This window comes from Haliotis rufescens, unplaced genomic scaffold, assembly GCF_023055435.1.
Source record: "Haliotis rufescens isolate VD_foot unplaced genomic scaffold, xgHalRufe1.0.p SCAF_2, whole genome shotgun sequence".
NCBI lineage: Eukaryota > Metazoa > Mollusca > Gastropoda > Lepetellida > Haliotidae > Haliotis > Haliotis rufescens.
In genome coordinates, this window is record NW_025963890.1 from 14,335,195 (window position 1) to 14,355,139 (window position 19,945).

The following is a 19,945-nucleotide window of genomic DNA, read 5'->3' on the forward strand; positions in this document are numbered from 1 at the left end:
AACTTGACACATTGTGACGTAAAAAGTACTGTCACAAGCAGCATGAAACCCAACTCACTCACTCACTCATGAACATTACTGCACACAGGACTTATGAATGAAGACCCTGTATTACTGATCAGGGGGTAAAAATGACAATTGCTTTATTCCCTACCACTCATGTTTGTTTGTTGTTTAACACTGAACTCTTCCAGCTTGTAAATATTTGAGTCTGGACCAGACAATCCAGTGATTGACATTATGATCCATGTTCCAAGTGTTTGGATATGACATGCAGTTAACCAAGTCACCAGGCCGGACAACTCAATCCATTAAGTAGTTGTTCGGAATACCCCGTGTTAACGTTTTCGAGGTTGCATGACTAGAAAACACATTCCAACTGTCACTTTCATGATCTGGTAAGCGACGCTTTGATTGGTCGGATGAAAGGTCGTTCTGATGCAACCCGCAATGGGAGGTCCTCAGATCTTTGTTTTGTGATAGCGAGAACTAAGATCTGATTTTAAATGAGATTGGAGTCCATCTAACCCCACCCATGTTCCGAGTACACAAGTACCAATCACAGCCCTAATATACAAATACAACACACACAACACACCACAGTTTGGTATTTATTGTCAACATTTGACAGCACTTTCTGTACAAATACACTTTAAGATTCGAAAGTTGGAACAATAGCACTTTAGCACAAAGGATCAACAAAAGGATCTGTTTTCCTGTGGTGAGACAGAACAAATACAGAACTACTCGCATTGAAGTGAGGTCACGACCTGTGCCATTACTCTGTAATGATGATCGCTAAAAATTAAGAACGTCATTTATATTCATCAGATTTTACAGCGACACTCTTACCATTAAGTGATATGAATTCAGAATTGTATCTTAAGCCACAACATTTAAATAACAATTATCAGTAACTTACCTGGTAGTTCCTTAGAATGACAAATTATTAAGGAAGAATATGACCAAAGAGGACAAGCGGGAACTGAAACCCTGGACTGATAGGAGAGAAGATAAGCGAGAACTGAAACCCTGGACTGATAGGAGAGAAGATAAGTGGGAACTGAAACCCTGAACTGATAGGAGAGAAGACAAGCGAGAACTGAAACCTGGACTGATAGGAGAGAAGACAAGCGAGAACTGAAACCCTGGACTGATAGGAGAGAAGACAAGCGATAACTGAAACCCTGAACTGATAGGAGAGAAGACAAGCGAGAACTGAAACCCTGGACTGATAGGAGAGAAGACAAGCGAGAACTGAAACCCTGGACTGATAGGAGAGAAGACAAGCGAGAACTGAAACCCTGGACTGATAGGAGAGAAGATAAGCGAGAACTGAAACCCTGGACTGATAGGAGAGAAGACAAGCGAGAACTGAAACCCTGAACTGATAGGAGAGAAGACAAGCAAGAACTGAACACTGGACTGAACGGAAACTGTGGTCAGTCTTTACAGGAACTCATGGTTGATCCAAAAAAGTACTCGTAAATTTTCAACCCTCATACTGATATCTGTCCTAACACTGGGGTGTTAAGATTGACCCATGGACATTTCGAGTTCTACTCAAATACATACAAAATGAAGATTCTTAAGACATAAACTTTCTTCTTTACCCACTGAAACATAAAAGAATCTCCCCAAGCTTGAGTATCGCTAGTGATGAAAATAAAAAAACAGGAACATACAGAAATACAGCATAAGAAAGCTTATAATTGTTTCATATTAACAAATGAAAAAAGTTATTTGTATCTTGTGTACCACTACAATGTCATCAAGTGTCCCGCCTGAGAATATAGGTGATCATTCATCAAACAAAATGATATGCCACCCCTATTTCGTTCCATGTGCATATATGATCTTCAACAGTTGTTCTATTCCTGTAATTTGTAGCAAGTTCATGTTCATAAACACTGGTGATTGGCAAACAATACAATGACGTAGTATGCAGTGTCGCCTTGCTTAGGGGACACTATCATAAGTTATATACATCTGTTGCGAGGACTCCGCTTCTTCACTGAGGGGTGGGTAAATGGACTTGGTTGAACAGTCGGTCTTTGATAACCTGCGACATGAGGCCGTGAATAGCCTCAATGGTGGTCTTGCACCTGAAACAGTAAGAGAAACCTTCCGTGACACAGACGTATACCACTAAAATGTTACCATGGAAACAATCTGCTCAGTCAACTCTGGGAATCCATAACACAAAGCCATTTTTAGTGGATAATTATGTCTTAACCATGTTAACCACTTAATACTCTCTAGCAAATGTCACGGGTACTAAGACGCACTAAAGCCAACTACTACTCCATTCAAATGGTTTGTACCATTCCCAGTGAAGCCGTCGGAGATAATTATTTCAGATTAACGTATCATGGTACACAGTCTGATTGTAAATAGTCTCCCTTTAATTATACAGTGTTCAAAATAAAGGGTCCTTGAGCATTGCTCCTAGTATTTGAATCTCGGGACCCCAAAACCTTCAATTGTTAACATAAGGCAAGGACCCCTAGAATAGTGTGGGTTTTCTCAAGCACTAACATATTAAAAGTGAATGTCTCAAAGGCTGAATTTCTGGATAAAATACCAAGCGCTGATGTAAAATAGCCAATACAAGTCGTAAAGTAAAGTAAGTCATGAAAGACAAGGCAACACACATGGCATTGAAGATGCTGTGGGACAACATATGTAAGGCCTGGTGAGGCGAGTGGGGATCAAAATGTAATATTTATTTATAGCCTTACGCTTCTCCCACTGTCTCCCCCACAACACTCACCCATCTTTGGTAGCCTTAAGTAGCTTGTCCTCGGACTTCTTCTCATGTGTGTCCATCCCTAGCATGAAGCCCCCCCTCCCCAGCTGCGCCTCGGACTGCTCCAGCTTGTCGGACAGGTCGTAGATCTGACCAGTCATGTAGTCCGCATTCTGACAACATGAGAGCATGGCTTTACAAACGACAAGAGGAAATGACATTATTTGAGTTTGGCTGCAAAGGATGGCAAAAATCTGTCGAATCAAATTGTACCAAAGATCAATTAAAATATAGCCTTGATATTGGACAAGTACAACCTCATAAATTTGAATGAACCCCCTTAAATTAAAATCTCACCCTAAAATCATGTTCACGGTGTATGACAATGGCCAAAAATAAGTGCTTGGTATGAATCACTTAAACACTACTGCCAGGAACCTGAAACATCCAAGTTCTAACTGTTCTCGCCCATTTTGATCAACCGATCCCCATTTCAGTCCCAGCTTATGACATTACTGTGAACCAATTCACCCTCGGTCCCCTTAGATTCAACTTACTGTGAGAAGACTGGAGGAGCTGAGTGTGTTGACCCAGTATTTGTTCCACAGTGACTCCAATAGTCGTCGATCTAAAGCTGATTTGAAGTAGGAGATCTCAAGCGAATAGTAGCTGAAAAGATGACATTGGAATTTTGTTACTTGACAATGACAATCAGGGTAATGATATGTTTATCCAATTCTTCTTAATAAAACACAACCCATATGATGTTACAGAAAAATCTATTATCTCCCCTGAAATTATCTCCCCTTGACTTAGAATACCCAAGCTCCTTCCCAGCCAGTGACACCTTCGTTACACTCTCGGTAACATCGCTGCCACCAGTGTGGGCGCGGCCATTACAAGAATCTAGAAATATGGCCTCTTACCCCAAATGTAGTAACGTTCATACTTTTGTATGTTCTTTGGGAATGCCATCATAGTTCATTTTGAAAAAGTAGATGGCGGTCCATGTTTTCCAGATTAATTTATTTTGTTGTCTGTATAATAAGATTGGTTCGAGATTGCAGACTAACGGAAAATCAACCAACTTCTCCCTTACATTCTTACTATATCAATTACATGATAAGTTTTAATGAAATAGAAATTCAAATTGACAAACAAGGAATTAATTTAGTAAGGCAAGTTTATTTGGCGTCACGACAGTCATAGTAACCGATGAACACTTACTGTTTACAATGCACACCAAAGTCTTCAATCTTGTTGAGTGGGATGGTCTGATACTCAGAAGGGGTCTCATCCGGAGGTTTGTAACCCTGCAGAAATGAGTTCAGTGTATTGCTATGTGAGAACAAAATCCTCTAATCATGTCATAGTTGCTCCATTCATCACATCTCACATACTCCACCACAGAATACCCCAACCTGATCATTATAATGTCATCAATATACCGCAGTGAATCTCGTAGTGATCTCACAAGCTGGGATGTGGAAATGCCTGATTTGCCTGGCCTGGTGTGTTAGCCTGCCTAACAAGAAGTGGTTAGTAAAGTATAAATCTCTATCAAGAATATCTAAAGTTTTGCTGAATACATCATAATGTTCTCAGTCGTCTATCTCACTGTCAGTGTTGCCCTGAATATCAAATATGACCTGAAACTAGTTATATAGGCAGATAGTTAACGATGGAAACGATTGAAACTAAAGGTGGTATCACAATGATCATGTCCTATGTTACAGTAATATAAACAAGAGTAATGATGGAAATGGCTTAATTTGTGATAAAAAAAGCAACTGGAAAGTCAATTTTCAAAATAGTTTGGACACAGATGATCCCAAAATGGAAAATCCCAGGTGGAAAAGCTTGTGGAAAAGTAGTCATATACATTATATTATCAAGGTTGTTTAAAACTGTTGGCATCATTCCAGCTACATAACAGTAAACTACTGATGTAAGGGAGATAACTCTCATTCCAATTTACTTGTGTTGTCAGGATAGCTTGTGCATGATATTGAAGAAGTTGACATTTGTAAGTATAGATTGTTAGTTTGGTTGTGTTGTGTGTTGTCATAGTTTTTCAGGAATGATTGTGTGTGATGAGATGATTGTTTGTCATTTATGTTTTGGATGTCAGTGACTTCTGTCTTCTTTCACTACTCTGGAATCAACAGAGGCCGGAAAGTTAACACAAAGTACAGTTACCAGAGGTCTATGAACAATTCTCTTATTTCCATACCAGGACAATCTCACTTTTTTCGACATCTTAATCATCGAGATAATACCAACGTCCTTGGGCAAGGGTGTTAACTGACTAAGTCCAGTTTCCACCCTTGCCGAAATAGGCTGGAATTCCGGAGTTACATCTTGGCTGGACTCACGAGCATAGTCAAATCAACATCCAGTTCGCAAACAACATGGATTTCGGTCAGCTGCAGGGTTTGCAAAGAATGTTATATTTTGCACAGATATTTTGTAAATCTTTTCCTGTTTTTAATCAAGGTGCTCAAGTGATTTGATGCACTTTGCAAGGTAAGACCATTATTACAATATTAGTAAAATCTAAATATTTTTTACATTTGTATACTTATCCTGCATTACTCCGTATTGCATTTACTGCTATGTTTGACAGAGAGACGAACTGTGTGAGATCCAGCTGCTGAAGAAAGTTGTCCCAACCAGCCCAGGAGGCAGCGCCCTCTCACAGTCGGCACGTGACCCGGAAGTCATGACGTCACACAAAAAGACATAACTGCTTTAAACATAACATCTGAAACTTCGTGGGGAGGTAGCGTAGCGAAAGGGAGGGCACTTAGACTTCGTAATGCAGGATAAGTATACAAATGTAAAAAATATTTAGATTTTACTAAATTTTTTAACTTATCCTGCATTACTCCGTATTGCATCTTTATCAGACGGCTTGGCTGGTGGGCATACCTGCAGATGTGAACCATATTAAACCCTCGTCAAGGTCCGATGAATCCGCACCGCATACAAGTGATGACCGGAACATCTACGACCATTCCTGTCTTCAGGAAACAAGAGTCGATGCAAAAACGAAACGCCCGAATAGGTAACCGACATACAATGAGGCGTGTAGCCAAAATATATAACTTACCGAAGAGCGAAAGCGAAACGCAGTAGAACCCTCTAATCTGAGGTGATAAACACCAGAGAGTTCGACGGGCCCCGCTCGGGGAATCGAAGAATCAGCGGCGTCGGCGGCAAAATCTACGACCAATCCCAAGAGCGAATGCGAAACGCAGGAGAGCCCTCTAGGCTGGAGGCAAGGAACACCGGTGAGGTCGACGGGCACCGCTCAGGTACCAGAGAAGCAGCGGCGTTGGCGTCGGCGCCGGTGTCCACATCTACTACCATTCCTGTCGTCAGGAAACGAGAGTTGATGCAAAAAGTAAAACCCGGATAGGTGACAGCAATAGAATGAGTCGGGTAACCCAAAACTAAAACTGACCTAAGAGCGAATGCGGAACGCAAGAGAGCCGTCTCGTCTGGGGTGATAAACACCAGAGAGGTCGACGGGCCCCGCTCAGGGTATCGGAGAATCAGTGGCGTCGGAGATAGATGACCTGTTGGGCTACAACCAGGGACCAAAACTGTGAACGCTGGCGACAACTTTCAAGGCTACATCACTGAAGTAGTGGTTGGTGAAGGCGGTGTCCGATCGCCACGAACAGGCTTCCCTGAACGACGGGATGGAACAGTATACCGTGAAGAACCAGTGTAAATACGATCGCCCTGATCTCATTTTATTTCAGGTAATAGCCTTTGGGGGGAGGGTCCAATCCGGCGGCTCATACGCTTTAAGGATGACCGCCCGGAGCCACAGGGAAAAGTATTCCGGCTGACAAACGACAGCGACGAAGGGGAGACCGGCAGAAAAAGGTGTTTCCTAGACTTGCGGCAGTCTTTAGATCGTAGAATAACCTTCAGTGCCCTTACTGGGCATAATGACGCTCATCCTCATCCTCGGCACCGACACTGGACGAGGGGGGAGGGGACAAGGAATGATCTATCAGGCTGTCCTGGGAGTTGAGTCTTTACGCTGACGTCCCAGTACGGTCCATGATGAACGGCGCCCTGGGTACCGCATTCGAACCGGGCATGGGAGACGTCGAGGGCGTGCTGTACATGGACTCGAGCGGCAGTAGTCAAAACCAGTAGAAACACCCGTCTTCTACTTAAGGTCGTAGAAGGAAGACGAGGGGAGTGGTTCGAAGGGCGTTGAAGACCACATTCAGATCCAACGCAGGCGGTCCGAACTTGGTATTCAGGTCTTCAAGACTGAACGAGCGCAGCCAGGCCCGTAGGTCGGGAATTTTCGTCTTTCTCCGATCGTCCGGGATGGCCAGAACGGAGTAGATGGCGACCAGGTATGTGGGGGTGGTAAGCCCTTCAACCGACGGGTGCTACACAAGTACAGAAGGAACTGATCCAGAATCTGCGGTGACGCTGTCATCGGATCCTGGTGTTTGTCAGAACAAAATGCCTGGAACAAGCATCATTTATCAGCATACAGTCCCCCTGTAGATGGACGGTGGGCTGAAGCAATAGCCTTGGTCGCTCTAGCCGAATAGCCCTTGGCTTTCTGCATGTGTGTCAGGCGTGCAGACGATAACATGCGGGTATGAGGGTGTGGCAACAGACCGTGTGGTTGGACCACACAGGAAGTTCCAGGGGTTTGTCTCTGGCTATGTTTCGGAGGTCGATAACCCAACTTCTGGCTGACCAATAAGGCGAGACCAAAGTCAATGGCAGGGGTCGAGTGGCCTGGATCTCTGAAGAACCGTGGGAGGGAGAACCGGAGTCGGAAAAGCGTACGCGCGTAATCCTTCTCAGGAACGATGGAAGGCTTTGACTGCCACAGCGGTCGTATCCGGCACAGGTGGAATGGAAGACGACTGCTGGCCACATTCAGATATGAGGCAAACAGATCTAGGGTTGGGGTGTCGACCGTTTGACATAGTCTGGCCCGAGGCGCCGGAGAGCGTGAGGCGTCGGAGAGCTTGAGGCGCCTGGAACGCCTAAGATGGTGATTCTCGGGGGCGCCGGTCGAGTTTGTAGCGCCGGGAGAGGGGCGAGAACTCTGGGTCCGCAAACACCACACTACGGTGACGTCGTCAGTGGACACGATCAACAGGGCGTGACCGAGAATGCACTGTCAGCAAGTGCCGTCCTGGATAAGCATTTATCTCGAGGCTGTTGCTGTGCCTATGGTGTTGATCTCTGGATCACAGGTGGTCACAATGTGGGCTGGCGTGGGCCACTAGCCACTGACAAGGTGGCAGGGGAGGTAGTCAGCAACAGGGGTCTGCGATTGCGTACCGTCGGTACGATTCGGAAAAAGGTGTGATCGCCTGCGAGCCAACCTCAAGTAGACGAAGTAAACTAGCTTCACAATCGACCGCCGGGGCATCGACGTAACCGGGTAGTAGGAAGTCGAGGCAATATGGCCATTGCACGAAGTAATGAGATCGTTTTCATCCCTGAAGCGGCGTATAAGTACTCCTGTTCTTATATCGAGGTGACGATGGAGGACGACAACACGATACGAGGCAGGTATGCAACAGGGGTCAGTGGGACGGCCGAGGGACTTTAAGTATCAAATCGACACTGTGTCCGGTAGTCAAGGCGGAAGATAGGAAGGTGTCGTAGTCGAAAAGATCAAACCGGACGAAGGAAGGCGATCTTTTCCATCCCTTGAACGCCTATAGGCGCTATCGTTCTTATAGCGAAGGGTTGATGAAACAAGGTTCCTCGTGACAGCCGTGTTGGTAGAGGAGGTCTATTGTTTCCAACATCCGTGCATGGATGGACTGCGACAGGCGCCTGGTTGAGTGGTATCACCAAGCGTACAGGTAGACATGGAAACCAATCTGTAGAAATACATGGCACCCCTTGCCATGGTAAGTTGACCTAAATCCGGTCGGAGTTGTTGACAGTCCGAGTACTTGACACGTGACATGTAAATCACTCTGCGCAGTAGCCGAGAAAACCGCCTTGGAGTCGGAACTGAGGTGCAAACTCCACACACAGACAATCCTCAATGAACTGTGTGAGAGACGATCAAGTGGTGTACCCGAGTTTTGCGATAAAACACGGAACCCCATGGGCGTCGTGTAAAACCCGGGGAGCGCCGAGGAAGAGTCTCTCTCAGGAACGCTGGCGCTAGGGTAGGGTAGAACAGCGTTGATGTCTGCGATGTCGACGAAGTAAACTCTTTGTAAGTGGATGTCGTCATCGAATCTGATACAGACGCTGTTCACATGACGCTCTGTTTCGATGGAAACCCGCAGGTCATCTCTCCGGAATCATAGCGCTTTAAACGACGGGATTATGGATAACGTCTCAGTGGGCAAGTTGAATCAGACCAACTGTCTATTGGTTGAAATGATTCTACCCAGGAAGTAGTACGATAGTCACGATCCCGAAGACCGACGGGAGAGTAGCGACAGGAGCGGCGACAGTTGTTTCACCATGCTTCTCCGTGTGACGAGTTATGAGACGGCAGCAAGAGAAGAGGGCAGTGGCGCCGGGGAGGCGATTGCCGATGGTGCCCCTTAAGCCGCAGTAGAAGATCGGATGGTCGGCTCGTTGATCTGAGCTTGATAAAGCTTGTTGATCTGAAGCTTGTTGAGCGCCGAAGACATCAGAGGATGCGGAGGCGCCGGAGCGCGGAGACATCAGAGGCGCCGAGACATCAGCGGCGCCGAGTCATCAGAGGCGCCGGTGGCACCGAGTCATCGGAGGCGCCGGGAGCGCCGAGTCATCAGCTTGTCATGAACAAGTCATGAAGCTTGTTGAGCGCCGAGACATCAGCGGCGCCGAGTCATCGGAAGCGCCGGAGGCACCGAGTCATCAGAGGCGCCGAGTCATCGGAGGCGCCGTGTCATCAGAGGCGCCGAGTCATCGGAGGCGCCGAGTCATCAGAGGCGCCGAGACATCGGAGGCGCCGCGTCATCAGAGGCGCCGCGTCATCAGAAGCGCCGGAGGCGCCGGGAGCGCCGTGTCATCAGAGGCGCCGGAGGCGCCGCGTCATCAGAGGCGCCGGAGGCGCCGTGTCATCAGAGGCGCCGGAGGCGCCGCGTCATCAGAAGCGCCGGAGGCGCCGTGTCATCAGAGGCGCCGGAGGCGCCGCGTCATCAGAGGCGCCGGAGGCGCCGTGTCATCAGAGGCGCCGTGTCATCAGAGGCGCCGGAGGCGCCGCGTCATCAGAGGCGCCGGGAGCGGAGGCGCCGTGTCATCAGAGGCGCCGGAGGCGCCGGGAGCGCCGTGTCATCAGAGGCGCCGGGGGCGCCGGAGACATCAGCGTTGACGGTGTTGGAGACCGTGAACGGTCGTATGTCGTGCCAGGGGAGGCAGACTCTACGTTGGGAGCGCTGGAGCCGCCGGTGGAGTAGGAGACCGTGAACGGTCGTATGTCGTGCCATGGGAGGCAGACTCTACGTTGGGAGCGCTGGAGCCGCCAGTGTAGTAGGAGACCGTGAACGGTCGTATGTCGTGCCATGGGAGGCAGACTCTACGTTGGGAGCCGCCGTGAAGCTCCGCTGAGCGCTGCTGCCGTCAACGTAGGTGGGGGTCGACGAGCACGTTGAGCGAGGTGTGTCCTGGATACTCGCATGAGCTGAAGGATCACAGCGACGAATGACTGCAACATCGGCACTGCCTTGTGAAAGTACAGGGCGTCGTACAATCACGGCAGAAAGGGGCGGCCCCGGCCAGATTTGTTCCCGCGGCAACAAGTGCAGCGAGGCAGAAAATCTGGAATTTAAGCAAAACATAACTATGTGGCAAAGCCACAAAGTGCGGGAAGCATAATGTGTGGCCAATCACAAAGTATGGGAAGCATAAAGTAACTCAAAAACAGTATATTTTATTAAAGTTTATGAGATAAACAAGTACGCTAAAAGGGAGCGAAAAGGCAAAGCCTTAAGCAAACACGTAACCATGTGGCAAAACCACAGAGTACGGGAGACATAATGTAACTCATAAACTTCGTATTATATTGAAGTTTATGAGAAGAAACAATTACGCTTAGAGGTAGCGAAAAGGCAAGGCTTTAAGCACACCAAAACAACATACATAAATGTAATGTATTACCCAAGCCAAAGAGAGAATTCAAAATGGCGGGAAAGAAAACAAAATGGCGGGAACAACATTGCGCCCGTAAATTACTGTGACGTGAGCCACAGACGAGCGATAAACGTTACAATTTACGAATGGGAAGACCCTAAGGTCACGGCCCATAACAGGTAACAATGTAGCAGCATATAATGAATGTAGAAACACGCAAAATATAAAAAACAAATAATAAGCTTTAATTTCCACAAGGGATACAAAGTACGTCCGTCCGTGGAGGTGACAAAGCAGTTATGTCTTTTTGTGTGACGTCATGACTTCCGGGTCACGTGCCGACTGTGAGAGGGCGCTGCCTCCTGGGCTGGTTGGGACAACTTTCTTCAGCAGCTGGATCTCACACAGTTCGTCTCTCTGTCAAACATAGCAGTAAATGCAATACGGAGTAATGCAGGATAAGTTAAAAAATTAGATCTTGATTATCGATGAGATCGTCATGACTGGTCTGCCATCATGTTTGACGCATTTGCAAGTGATATGAGAGGTGGAATCTGATTGGTCAAAAGGAGTTACATGGAAGGGTGGCGCTACGATTGAGCCTTGAAATTCCATCCTAGTTCGGCAAGGATGGAAACTGGACTTTTATAGTGATTTAACGCCCTTGCCTCAGGGAGATGAGATAAAACAAAAATGACATAACATTCATCAAAAATGGGTTTTTCAGATTAAAAACGATGTTTTATTGGTCTGTTTTCAGTCGTACAATTGGGTATCTCATACCTCTAGTCGCACGTTAAAAGGAAGCTAGAAGCTGGAATGTAAACAATAAACTTGTTTCCGTCCGGTTGCGCACGCACCTCCCGATGACATGCAACAAATCTCGAAGAATAAGCCATCAAGCAGGACTGGACTGGATTACTTCCCAGTGGGGATGGCTGGGTGGGAACGTACGACTGAAAACAGACCAATAAAACATCGTTTTTAATCTGAAAAACCCATGTTTTAGTCTGTTTTCAGTCGTACAATTGGGTAGAATTCGACGGAACACTGGAAGGAGGGTCTGGAAAGTAATCCGGAAGTGACCTCTTGCACGTCGAATGTACCAAGTTCCTCACCCCCGTAGTGACAATAGAACATTCGACCAGATGCACGGACGAGACAAATTGTTTATCACGAACGCACAACATGGTTAATGCTCATCGACACACAACTAATTATCGATGCGACAGGACAACTGCACGCGTCAGTTGAACGGCGATCGAAGTGGTCGACGTATAGTTTAGTTACAGAGCAACTCGCAGTATACAAGGTAACTAAACAGCATCTTTAATGCTCTTCGACCCACAAGTAAGTATCAATGCGACAAGGCAACTGCACAGGACAGTTGAATTGCAATCGAAGTGTGGACGGCATATAATTTAGTTTCAGAACGACTTGTCGTATCCAAGGTAACTAAAACTGCATGTTTAATGCTCTTCGACCCACAAGTAAGTATCGATGCGACAGGACAACTGCACACGACAGTTGAGGTGCGATCGAAACGTGGTCGGCTTATAATGTAGTTACAGAACGACTCGTCGTAGGCAAGGTAACTAAAACAGCATGTTTAATGCTCTTCGACACACTACTAATTATCGATGCGACAGGACAACTGCACACGTCAGTTGAACTGCGATCGAAGCGGTCGACGTATAGTTTAGTTACAGAGCAACTCGCAGTATACAAGGTAACTAAAACAGCATGTTTAATGCTCTTCGACCCACAAGTAACTATCGAAGCGACAGGACAACTGCACACGACAGTTGAATTGCGATCGAAGTGTGGACGGTATATAAAGTGGTTCAGAACGACTCGTCGTATCCAAGGTAACGAAAAATAGCATGGTTAATGCTCTTCGACACACAACAAATTATCGATGCGACATGACAACTGCACACGTCAGATGAATTGCGATCGAAGTGTGGTCGGCGCATAATTTAGTTACAGAGCAACTCGCAGTATACAAGGTAACTAAAACAGCATGTTTAATGCTCTTCGACCCACAAGTAACTATCGAAGCGACAGGACAACTGCACACGACAGTTGAATTGCGATCGAAGTGTGGACGGTATATAAAGTGGTTCAGAACGACTCGTCGTATCCAAGGTAACGAAAAATAGCATGGTTGATGCTCTTCGACACACAACAAATTATCGATGCGACATGACAACTGCACACGTCAGATGAATTGCGATCGAAGTGTGGTCGGCGCATAATTTAGTTACAGAGCAACTCGCAGTATACAAGGTAACTAAAACAGCATGTTTAATGCTCTTCGACCCACAAGTAACTATCGAAGCGACAGGACAACTGCACACGACAGTTGAATTGCGATCGAAGTGTGGACGGTATATAAAGTGGTTCAGAACGACTCGTCGTATCAAAGGTAACGAAAAATAGCATGGTTAATGCTCTTCGACACACAACAAATTATCGATGCGACATGACAACTGCACACGACAGATGAAATGCGATCGAAGTGTGGTCGGTGCATAATTTAGTTACAGAGCAACTCGCAGTATACAAGGTAACTAAAAAATACGAGCAGTACTTCTAGTCGGAGACAATGTCGAAGGCGACCTGATCGAGAGGCTCGTAAGTCTAACTAGACAGGTAGCGCAGAACGATATCGAGGTCCCAGGCCGGCAGGCGGAATTAATGTGACTCATCTTCAACCATGAAGGCACGTAGAATTTTCTGCAATTCCGGTATTTTAGTGAGCCTGTCGCCCGTAGGAGACGGCTCGTCTAGGTAGAAGGCGACCCTGATCGCCTGCCGACGGAGCCATTCTACGACCGTCTTCATGATCCGTGTGATGAAGTCTTCCCCCTACCGGTAGCTTCTAAAGGTAGTAGGCTCCGACGACGGTGACGGCGGGGAATGGGGACCTCATTACCTCCCCCGCCGGCTCGCTGTCGACAGCATAGCAAGCGGTTGTAGCTGGAGACGAACAGCAGTGTCCATGGAACCCCAATGCCTGTCTACTACAAGAATCTTGGAGGGCGCTGGTTTCTTGAAGAGTAGCCCCCAATCCAAGTCCCTACTCATGGGTGACGAAAACGGCATGCCATAGATCGGGTAATGCGATCGAACAGGTGGTTTGCTGAAACTCTGCCCCGGCAGAGCAGAGGCAAGTTCTGGTCCATATCGTGAACCATGGCTCTGAAGACATTGGGAGGAGAAGACTGAAGAGACTGCGGCGTATCTCCAACCTTTAAACCAGCACACGTCGGTTTGTCATCATCTTTTGATAACTCAGGCAGAAAAGTGAGATAGCCAAGCCATAGCCAGGCTGTCGTCACAATCCATCGTTGACGTCGATTGTGTAGATGTAGATGAAGGTACTGGTGTATTGGTCGATGTTCCATGGACCTCTGACGTAGTTGAATCCTTCTTGGTCGACGCCCTGGAGGTGAGTACCGCCATCGTGATCTGGGCTATCAAAGCTAGGGCGATATGAAAGTGAGACAAGGGTGTCGATCGGTCATTATCTCTCCGACGCTGTTGTCACAATCCATCGTCGACATCGATTGTGTAGGCGTAGATGAAGGAACCGGTGTACAGGACGATTGTCCATGGACCTCCGACGTAGATGAACCCTTCTCGGTCGACGCCGTCAAGGCGAGTACCGCCGCCGTCATCTGGCCTATCAAAGCCGGGTCGATATGAAAGTGAGACGAGGGTCATGATCGATCATTATCTCTACGACGCTGATCTCCCAAAAACTCCCTTCGAAGGCGTCGCACGTCCCCGTGGGGACGAGGGCTACGATCTCTAACTGTAGAAGTACTACGATCCCCATCGTAGTTATCGTCCGAATCGAACTCCCGACGACCTCGAAGGCGACAAATGTCCTCGTGTCGTTTACTGTCACTCGACGAGGCCCTCGACCTGTCGTCCCGTGAACGGGAACGACTTCTAGAGAGGGATCTGTGTTCACTGTCGACCCGCACGACGTTCCTATCGTCGTTGGTAGGACGAGAGACGGACCGACTGGGGACCGTAGTCCCCTCGTGGTCCTCGTCACCACCCGGTCCCGTCGTAACGGGGGTGGCTGAGTGACGCTCTCGATCAACCGATTGACGAAGATCAGTCGTGCGGGTAGTATCATCAGCAGGCGAACGGTCCCGTGTCTTGTCAAAAAACATAAGTTGACTGAGGCGGGTCTTTTTCAACTGATTTCTTGGGTGTGGCCGACGCGCCACCCCCAGGGCCAGATGTAGGGGGTGCAGAGTCCAAGGATCCATCCGATGACCTCCTCTGCCTGTAGCGCTGGTCAGTAGCCCGCTTCGCCAACGCACGAAGATACAAGTTAAAGTTGATAGAAGACAAATGCTCACATTCTTAACAACGTTTATTCCACGAACACGTTGAAAGCCCGTCCTTATTTATGCAGGAAGGACAATACTTGTGAGGATCTACTTTAGACAGTTGTCCTTGACACGAGGCACAAATGCCCGACATGTTGCCACGTGTATAATCAAGTGAAACACGTGTTGAACCCAAACAATGGATTACCAATGATTACATTCCAGGAGTCTACAGGTAAGACATAGTATTATTACTGTATTAGAACAACAACTGTAGACACACGATACGGACTAGTAGAATACAAACTAGCAGTCTATCGCGAAAGTCCTTCTCGAGCGACCAGCTCGGAGGCGCGCTGAGAGATTTGTGGCATGTCATCGGGAGGTGCGTGCGCAACCGGACGGAAACAAGTTTATTGTTTACATTCCAGCTTCTAGCTTCCTTTTAACGTGCGACTAGAGGTATGAGATACCCAATTGTACGAATGAAAACAGACTAAAACTTGTACTTATTTCTTTTCCACCTTGACCTCAGCCGACAAGCCACACAATTTTAAGAAGAAGTACAAAGACTCCACTTACCTTGGGGTATGTCCTGAATGCTCCTATGTTCACTTTACCTGCAGATATAGTTCTCACAGGGTCGATCTACAACAAAACTATCTCTGTAAGTGTTGGAATAAAACTCTACTGCTACAATCCATATCATTCCACGAAACAAACACAACCACTAAAAATTCAAAAAAAGTAATAAACAAAATATACATGTTACCAGCATAAATATCACTTTCTAATTTATTATTATTTATTTTCCAAATACATCTTAATAAACATGTTAAAAATAATAAATGTTACAAGACACATGCTATATCAAATTGATATACATTGCTTTATTATCATGATTATAATGATGATGAAAAAACAATCTACATGTACATGATGTATTTTATCATGTCAAGATGCTATATATATCTTATAATGTTAACTTTTCTGAAAGTATGACGATCGTATATTAAATCATGTGTTGCAAAAATGTCCTCTCAATATAGGACAGTCGTCAGCATGGTCAGCTTTTACACAATGGGATACAATAGACACTCCCTTGATCATTGTTCCCATCAAGTAAAGTTTTTCTCATTTAAGGAAATTCTGAAATAACAGTGTAATTCTGAGCACAGAATTTTGTCCTGAATACTGACCACAATGGCTACAAACGGTTCCTGGAACTGCTGGTTCAACATCTGAGTGCTGACATCAATACCAGACAACCAGCAGCCGTAACCAGGGTGACTGTGGTACCAGCCTATGGCATTCTCAAGTCTGGCAACCTGGATAGAAAGTACAAGGACACAATGGTAAGAGCTAGATGACTCACACTCCCATACACACCTAGGGCACAGTGGCAACATAAATATATAACATATCATATGAAAAGGATTCTCAACACAAAAATACATTTTTCTATACCCTGGGTAGTTTTATTAATAGCCAAACTCAAACATGGAATGGGTCTCAAAATAAGCATTTTCAATCATTACCCATTAGGTAAATAAAAACAAAAGACATGTTGGTTTCTAGTTTCCTGAACATGCTGAATCACCCTTAATTAAGAGCCCATGATCCTAATCCTTTTTCCTGAAGTTCCACCATCAAACTTTCATCCCATCCCAATCTGGGATGTATCTTATGTATCTAGCATCAATGAGATGCACTTCACTATAGACAAACCAGTCCTCATCTTTATTTGAAATCATGTTTTTACCGAAATACTGCAAATTACCACTAATTACTGTTTCTGGAAGAAAGACAAATGTTTTAAAACACAAACCCCAAGGTTGACATACCTACCCCAATTTTTGGATGGGCTGAAATAGGATTTTTTTCACCCCCAATTGTTTTAGCTCTTATGTACCTGTTTGGCAGCCTCAGTGTAAGCAGCCATGTATTCATACGCCTGAGCCTGAGCATTCACCCTAGTCTCAGTTCCTTCCACCGGGAGAGCTACACCATCCATGACAATCATTGTGTTGCCATCAGTTTTCCCTAGGAGCAGCCCCATCACTTCCAGATTTCCCCCTGACCTTGCATGCATCACCATCTTCAGCAGTGCCAGAGCAGAGATCTTGATGTGCTTGAAATAGTGGGGACTGGAAAAACAATGTTCATTGCTTAGCTGTGCCAAATTGATGTCTACTTCTACTACTTGTCCATATTCCTTTTGCAGCGTTAGAAATTGGCACTAGTCCTGTAGTCCTTACCAAACTGCCCAATAGTAAAGGTATCCTAAGGACAAGTAGAAATTGGCCCATTTTAAGGGTTTTGCTATATGTTATCATTATAAGGACTAGTGGACAAATCTGTTCTAACCCTGCTTTTGGCACAATTTTCAGCTGATTTTAAATTTTTACTTATGTCAGTATATGGACGTTGGATGAATTTTCATGCGAGAAAGACATTTTACCAGACCCTGGCTTCAGATAAGTGGCTGCATAGCAAGCACTTTCATACTTTTTTTGTCGGAAAGAAATCTATTTCATCCTATACACATAGAAATTTAGAAAGGATGCAAATAATGAGTGCTGTGTGCTTGCTGAGTTCCATGGGAAACAAATTTATGTCTGTTTCAATCTCTAAAACCAGTTGAATTGTACATGTGTATCATATTTAAATATTTAATCATGATAAAGGGCATTTCTATTCTCATATGAAATACAATCAGTACAGACTGTCCATTTCAGAGTTTCTTAACACCCTCACTGTGTTTTGTTTCAAACAAGAAATCATCTTTAAAGTTTCATAATTATTCCAGGGTTTCAGAGAATATGCAAGGTCTTATGTACATGCAATATGACTGTTTTGAAGTGACATGTGACACATGTTGCCAGCCAGGAGAGGTCTAGTAGGTGAACACCTGATCGTGATTGTTAGCCAGCTCTTACAATAACCATGGAGTTTTGGGGACTGATTACAACATTGAATCCACAAACGGTTAGAAATCTTCATGTGGAGGGTAGTGAGGTTTGCACATTTACACCACAGTTGGCATGCTTGGGACACTGTACGGTAGCCCATTATTTGCCACAGTCAACAAACATGACAAAAGAGCGAAAGAAATACACAAGAGTGTCCTGATGGGGTATACTGTTTTGCGCAAAACAACTAAAAATACACTTTAGTGGACGTAAGATGAGTCATTTTACTTATCGTTAAAGATAAGCGTAAAATGCCCAGAAAAAGCGCTTAGGGGCTGATCATTTATTATGGGGTGGGTGGGCCAGTGTGATTGGTCTTAGGACTGAATCATACTTTCCTGACCCCCTCCTCCCCACCCCCAGTGCCTTAGCGTAATTGATCACTTTACTGTTTATCATAATCATGCTTAAATTTAGTAAATGTCATATATAACTAAATCTAATGACACAACAACACCAGTCAATGTTTGCTATTTTCAAAACACAAGTTGCAGCAATGAAAGAAAAGCAAAACCATTTGATACCATGTTTCCCTACTTGTTCTCTATTTCGAGTGTTTTTTAACTGACAGCTGAAAAAAATATATCTCATGACTACACATACTAAAGGCCCCAAATTTTACTGACTACTGATGTGTACTCCATAGCATTATACATAACACATAACATGTATAAAGCAGCTGCTGATGAGCATGATGAGGTATAAGCATTATAGCTTCAACTAGTCCACTATGCCATAAGATCTTGTGGAAACTGCTCTGCCTGATGTGTACCCTGTGTGTAGTTAATCATAATCTCATTAAAATCAGATAAAATTTATTATTCCAATATGATACCTCTCTGCATCAACATGATCAAGATCAGACATCCTCGTGTGCTGAGTCAGTGAGTATGGTTTTACGCCGCTTTCAGCAATATTCCAGCAATATCACGGTGGGGGACACCAGAAATGGGCTTCACCCATTGTACGCATGTCTGGAATCGAACCCGGGCCTTCAGTTTGACGAGCGAACGCTTTAACCACTGGGCTACCCGACCGTCCCTTTTCGTGTGTTGATGCCAAGGCACTCAGAAACGACAAGATGAACAAAACATCCACAAAATAGCACAGCTTTACTTTTTTGGCAATCAGAACTCGGTTATTTTCGTCATATTACACGGATAATGAAATTACCTTATAAAAATATGATTCGGCATACATAATAATTATGAAAGTTCATCTTGAAATTTTAACATGTCCACAACCAAAGAACCAAGATCTTGTTTATATATGTCTGCATGAATCATCCCCATGGTCTCCACCTGTAATGACCACTCATTCTTTCATGCTTTGATTATGCTGACAGTAAACTATAATCACATTCATCACAATTATGTAGCCATCCGGTGATCGAAAACAGAACATATAGGGAAGTTCGAAGGACTACAAAACTGCGCATTCTTTCTTATCTACGGTATCTGTTCGTAGCCCATACTTACTCTCTTTCCCAAGGTTTTGCTGTTAATATATCTTGTTGCTGTTTGTTGTCATAACGGTAGATATCATCTGTGCTATTAACACTTTCGATGCTATTGCTGAGTTCCCAACTTTTCTGTGCATTTTTAGAATCCATTTTCCTTCGACTATTCAGCAGCAATAGTGGTAGTCTCGGTCAAAAAAACCTACCCGACTTTATTGTAAAATTATCATACGGGTATTATTAATCATAGCTTGTTCACATAAATCTTATGAAAATTATAAAAGTTAAAAAAGTATTAAAAAATGGAAAATATTGTTGTACACAGGTC

The 19,945-nt window shown here is 45.1% G+C and overlaps 1 protein-coding gene across 2 annotated transcripts; it reads right to left on the reverse strand.

Annotated features, from left to right (window-relative positions):
* Positions 1-598: 598 nt before the first annotated feature.
* On the reverse strand, positions 599-19,783 carry LOC124113752 (COP9 signalosome complex subunit 5-like). 2 transcript variants are annotated; one of them, XR_007222168.1, is made up of 9 exons: positions 19,637-19,783; positions 17,099-17,333; positions 16,386-16,514; positions 15,769-15,834; positions 3,977-4,062; positions 3,307-3,418; positions 2,774-2,922; positions 1,110-2,105; positions 599-993 (listed from the first exon to the last, which is right to left on the reverse strand). XR_007222168.1 is itself a non-coding variant. In XM_046474262.2 (8 exons), the coding sequence occupies exons 1-8, from the start codon at positions 19,768-19,770 to the stop codon at positions 2,012-2,014; spliced, it is 1,005 nt and encodes a 334-aa protein (XP_046330218.1). In that variant the 5' UTR covers positions 19,771-19,783; the 3' UTR covers positions 599-2,011. The 2 variants fall into 2 exon arrangements, 1 of the variants encoding a protein (XP_046330218.1); XM_046474262.2 differs by having other exon boundaries at positions 599-2,105.
* Positions 19,784-19,945: the final 162 nt, after the last annotated feature.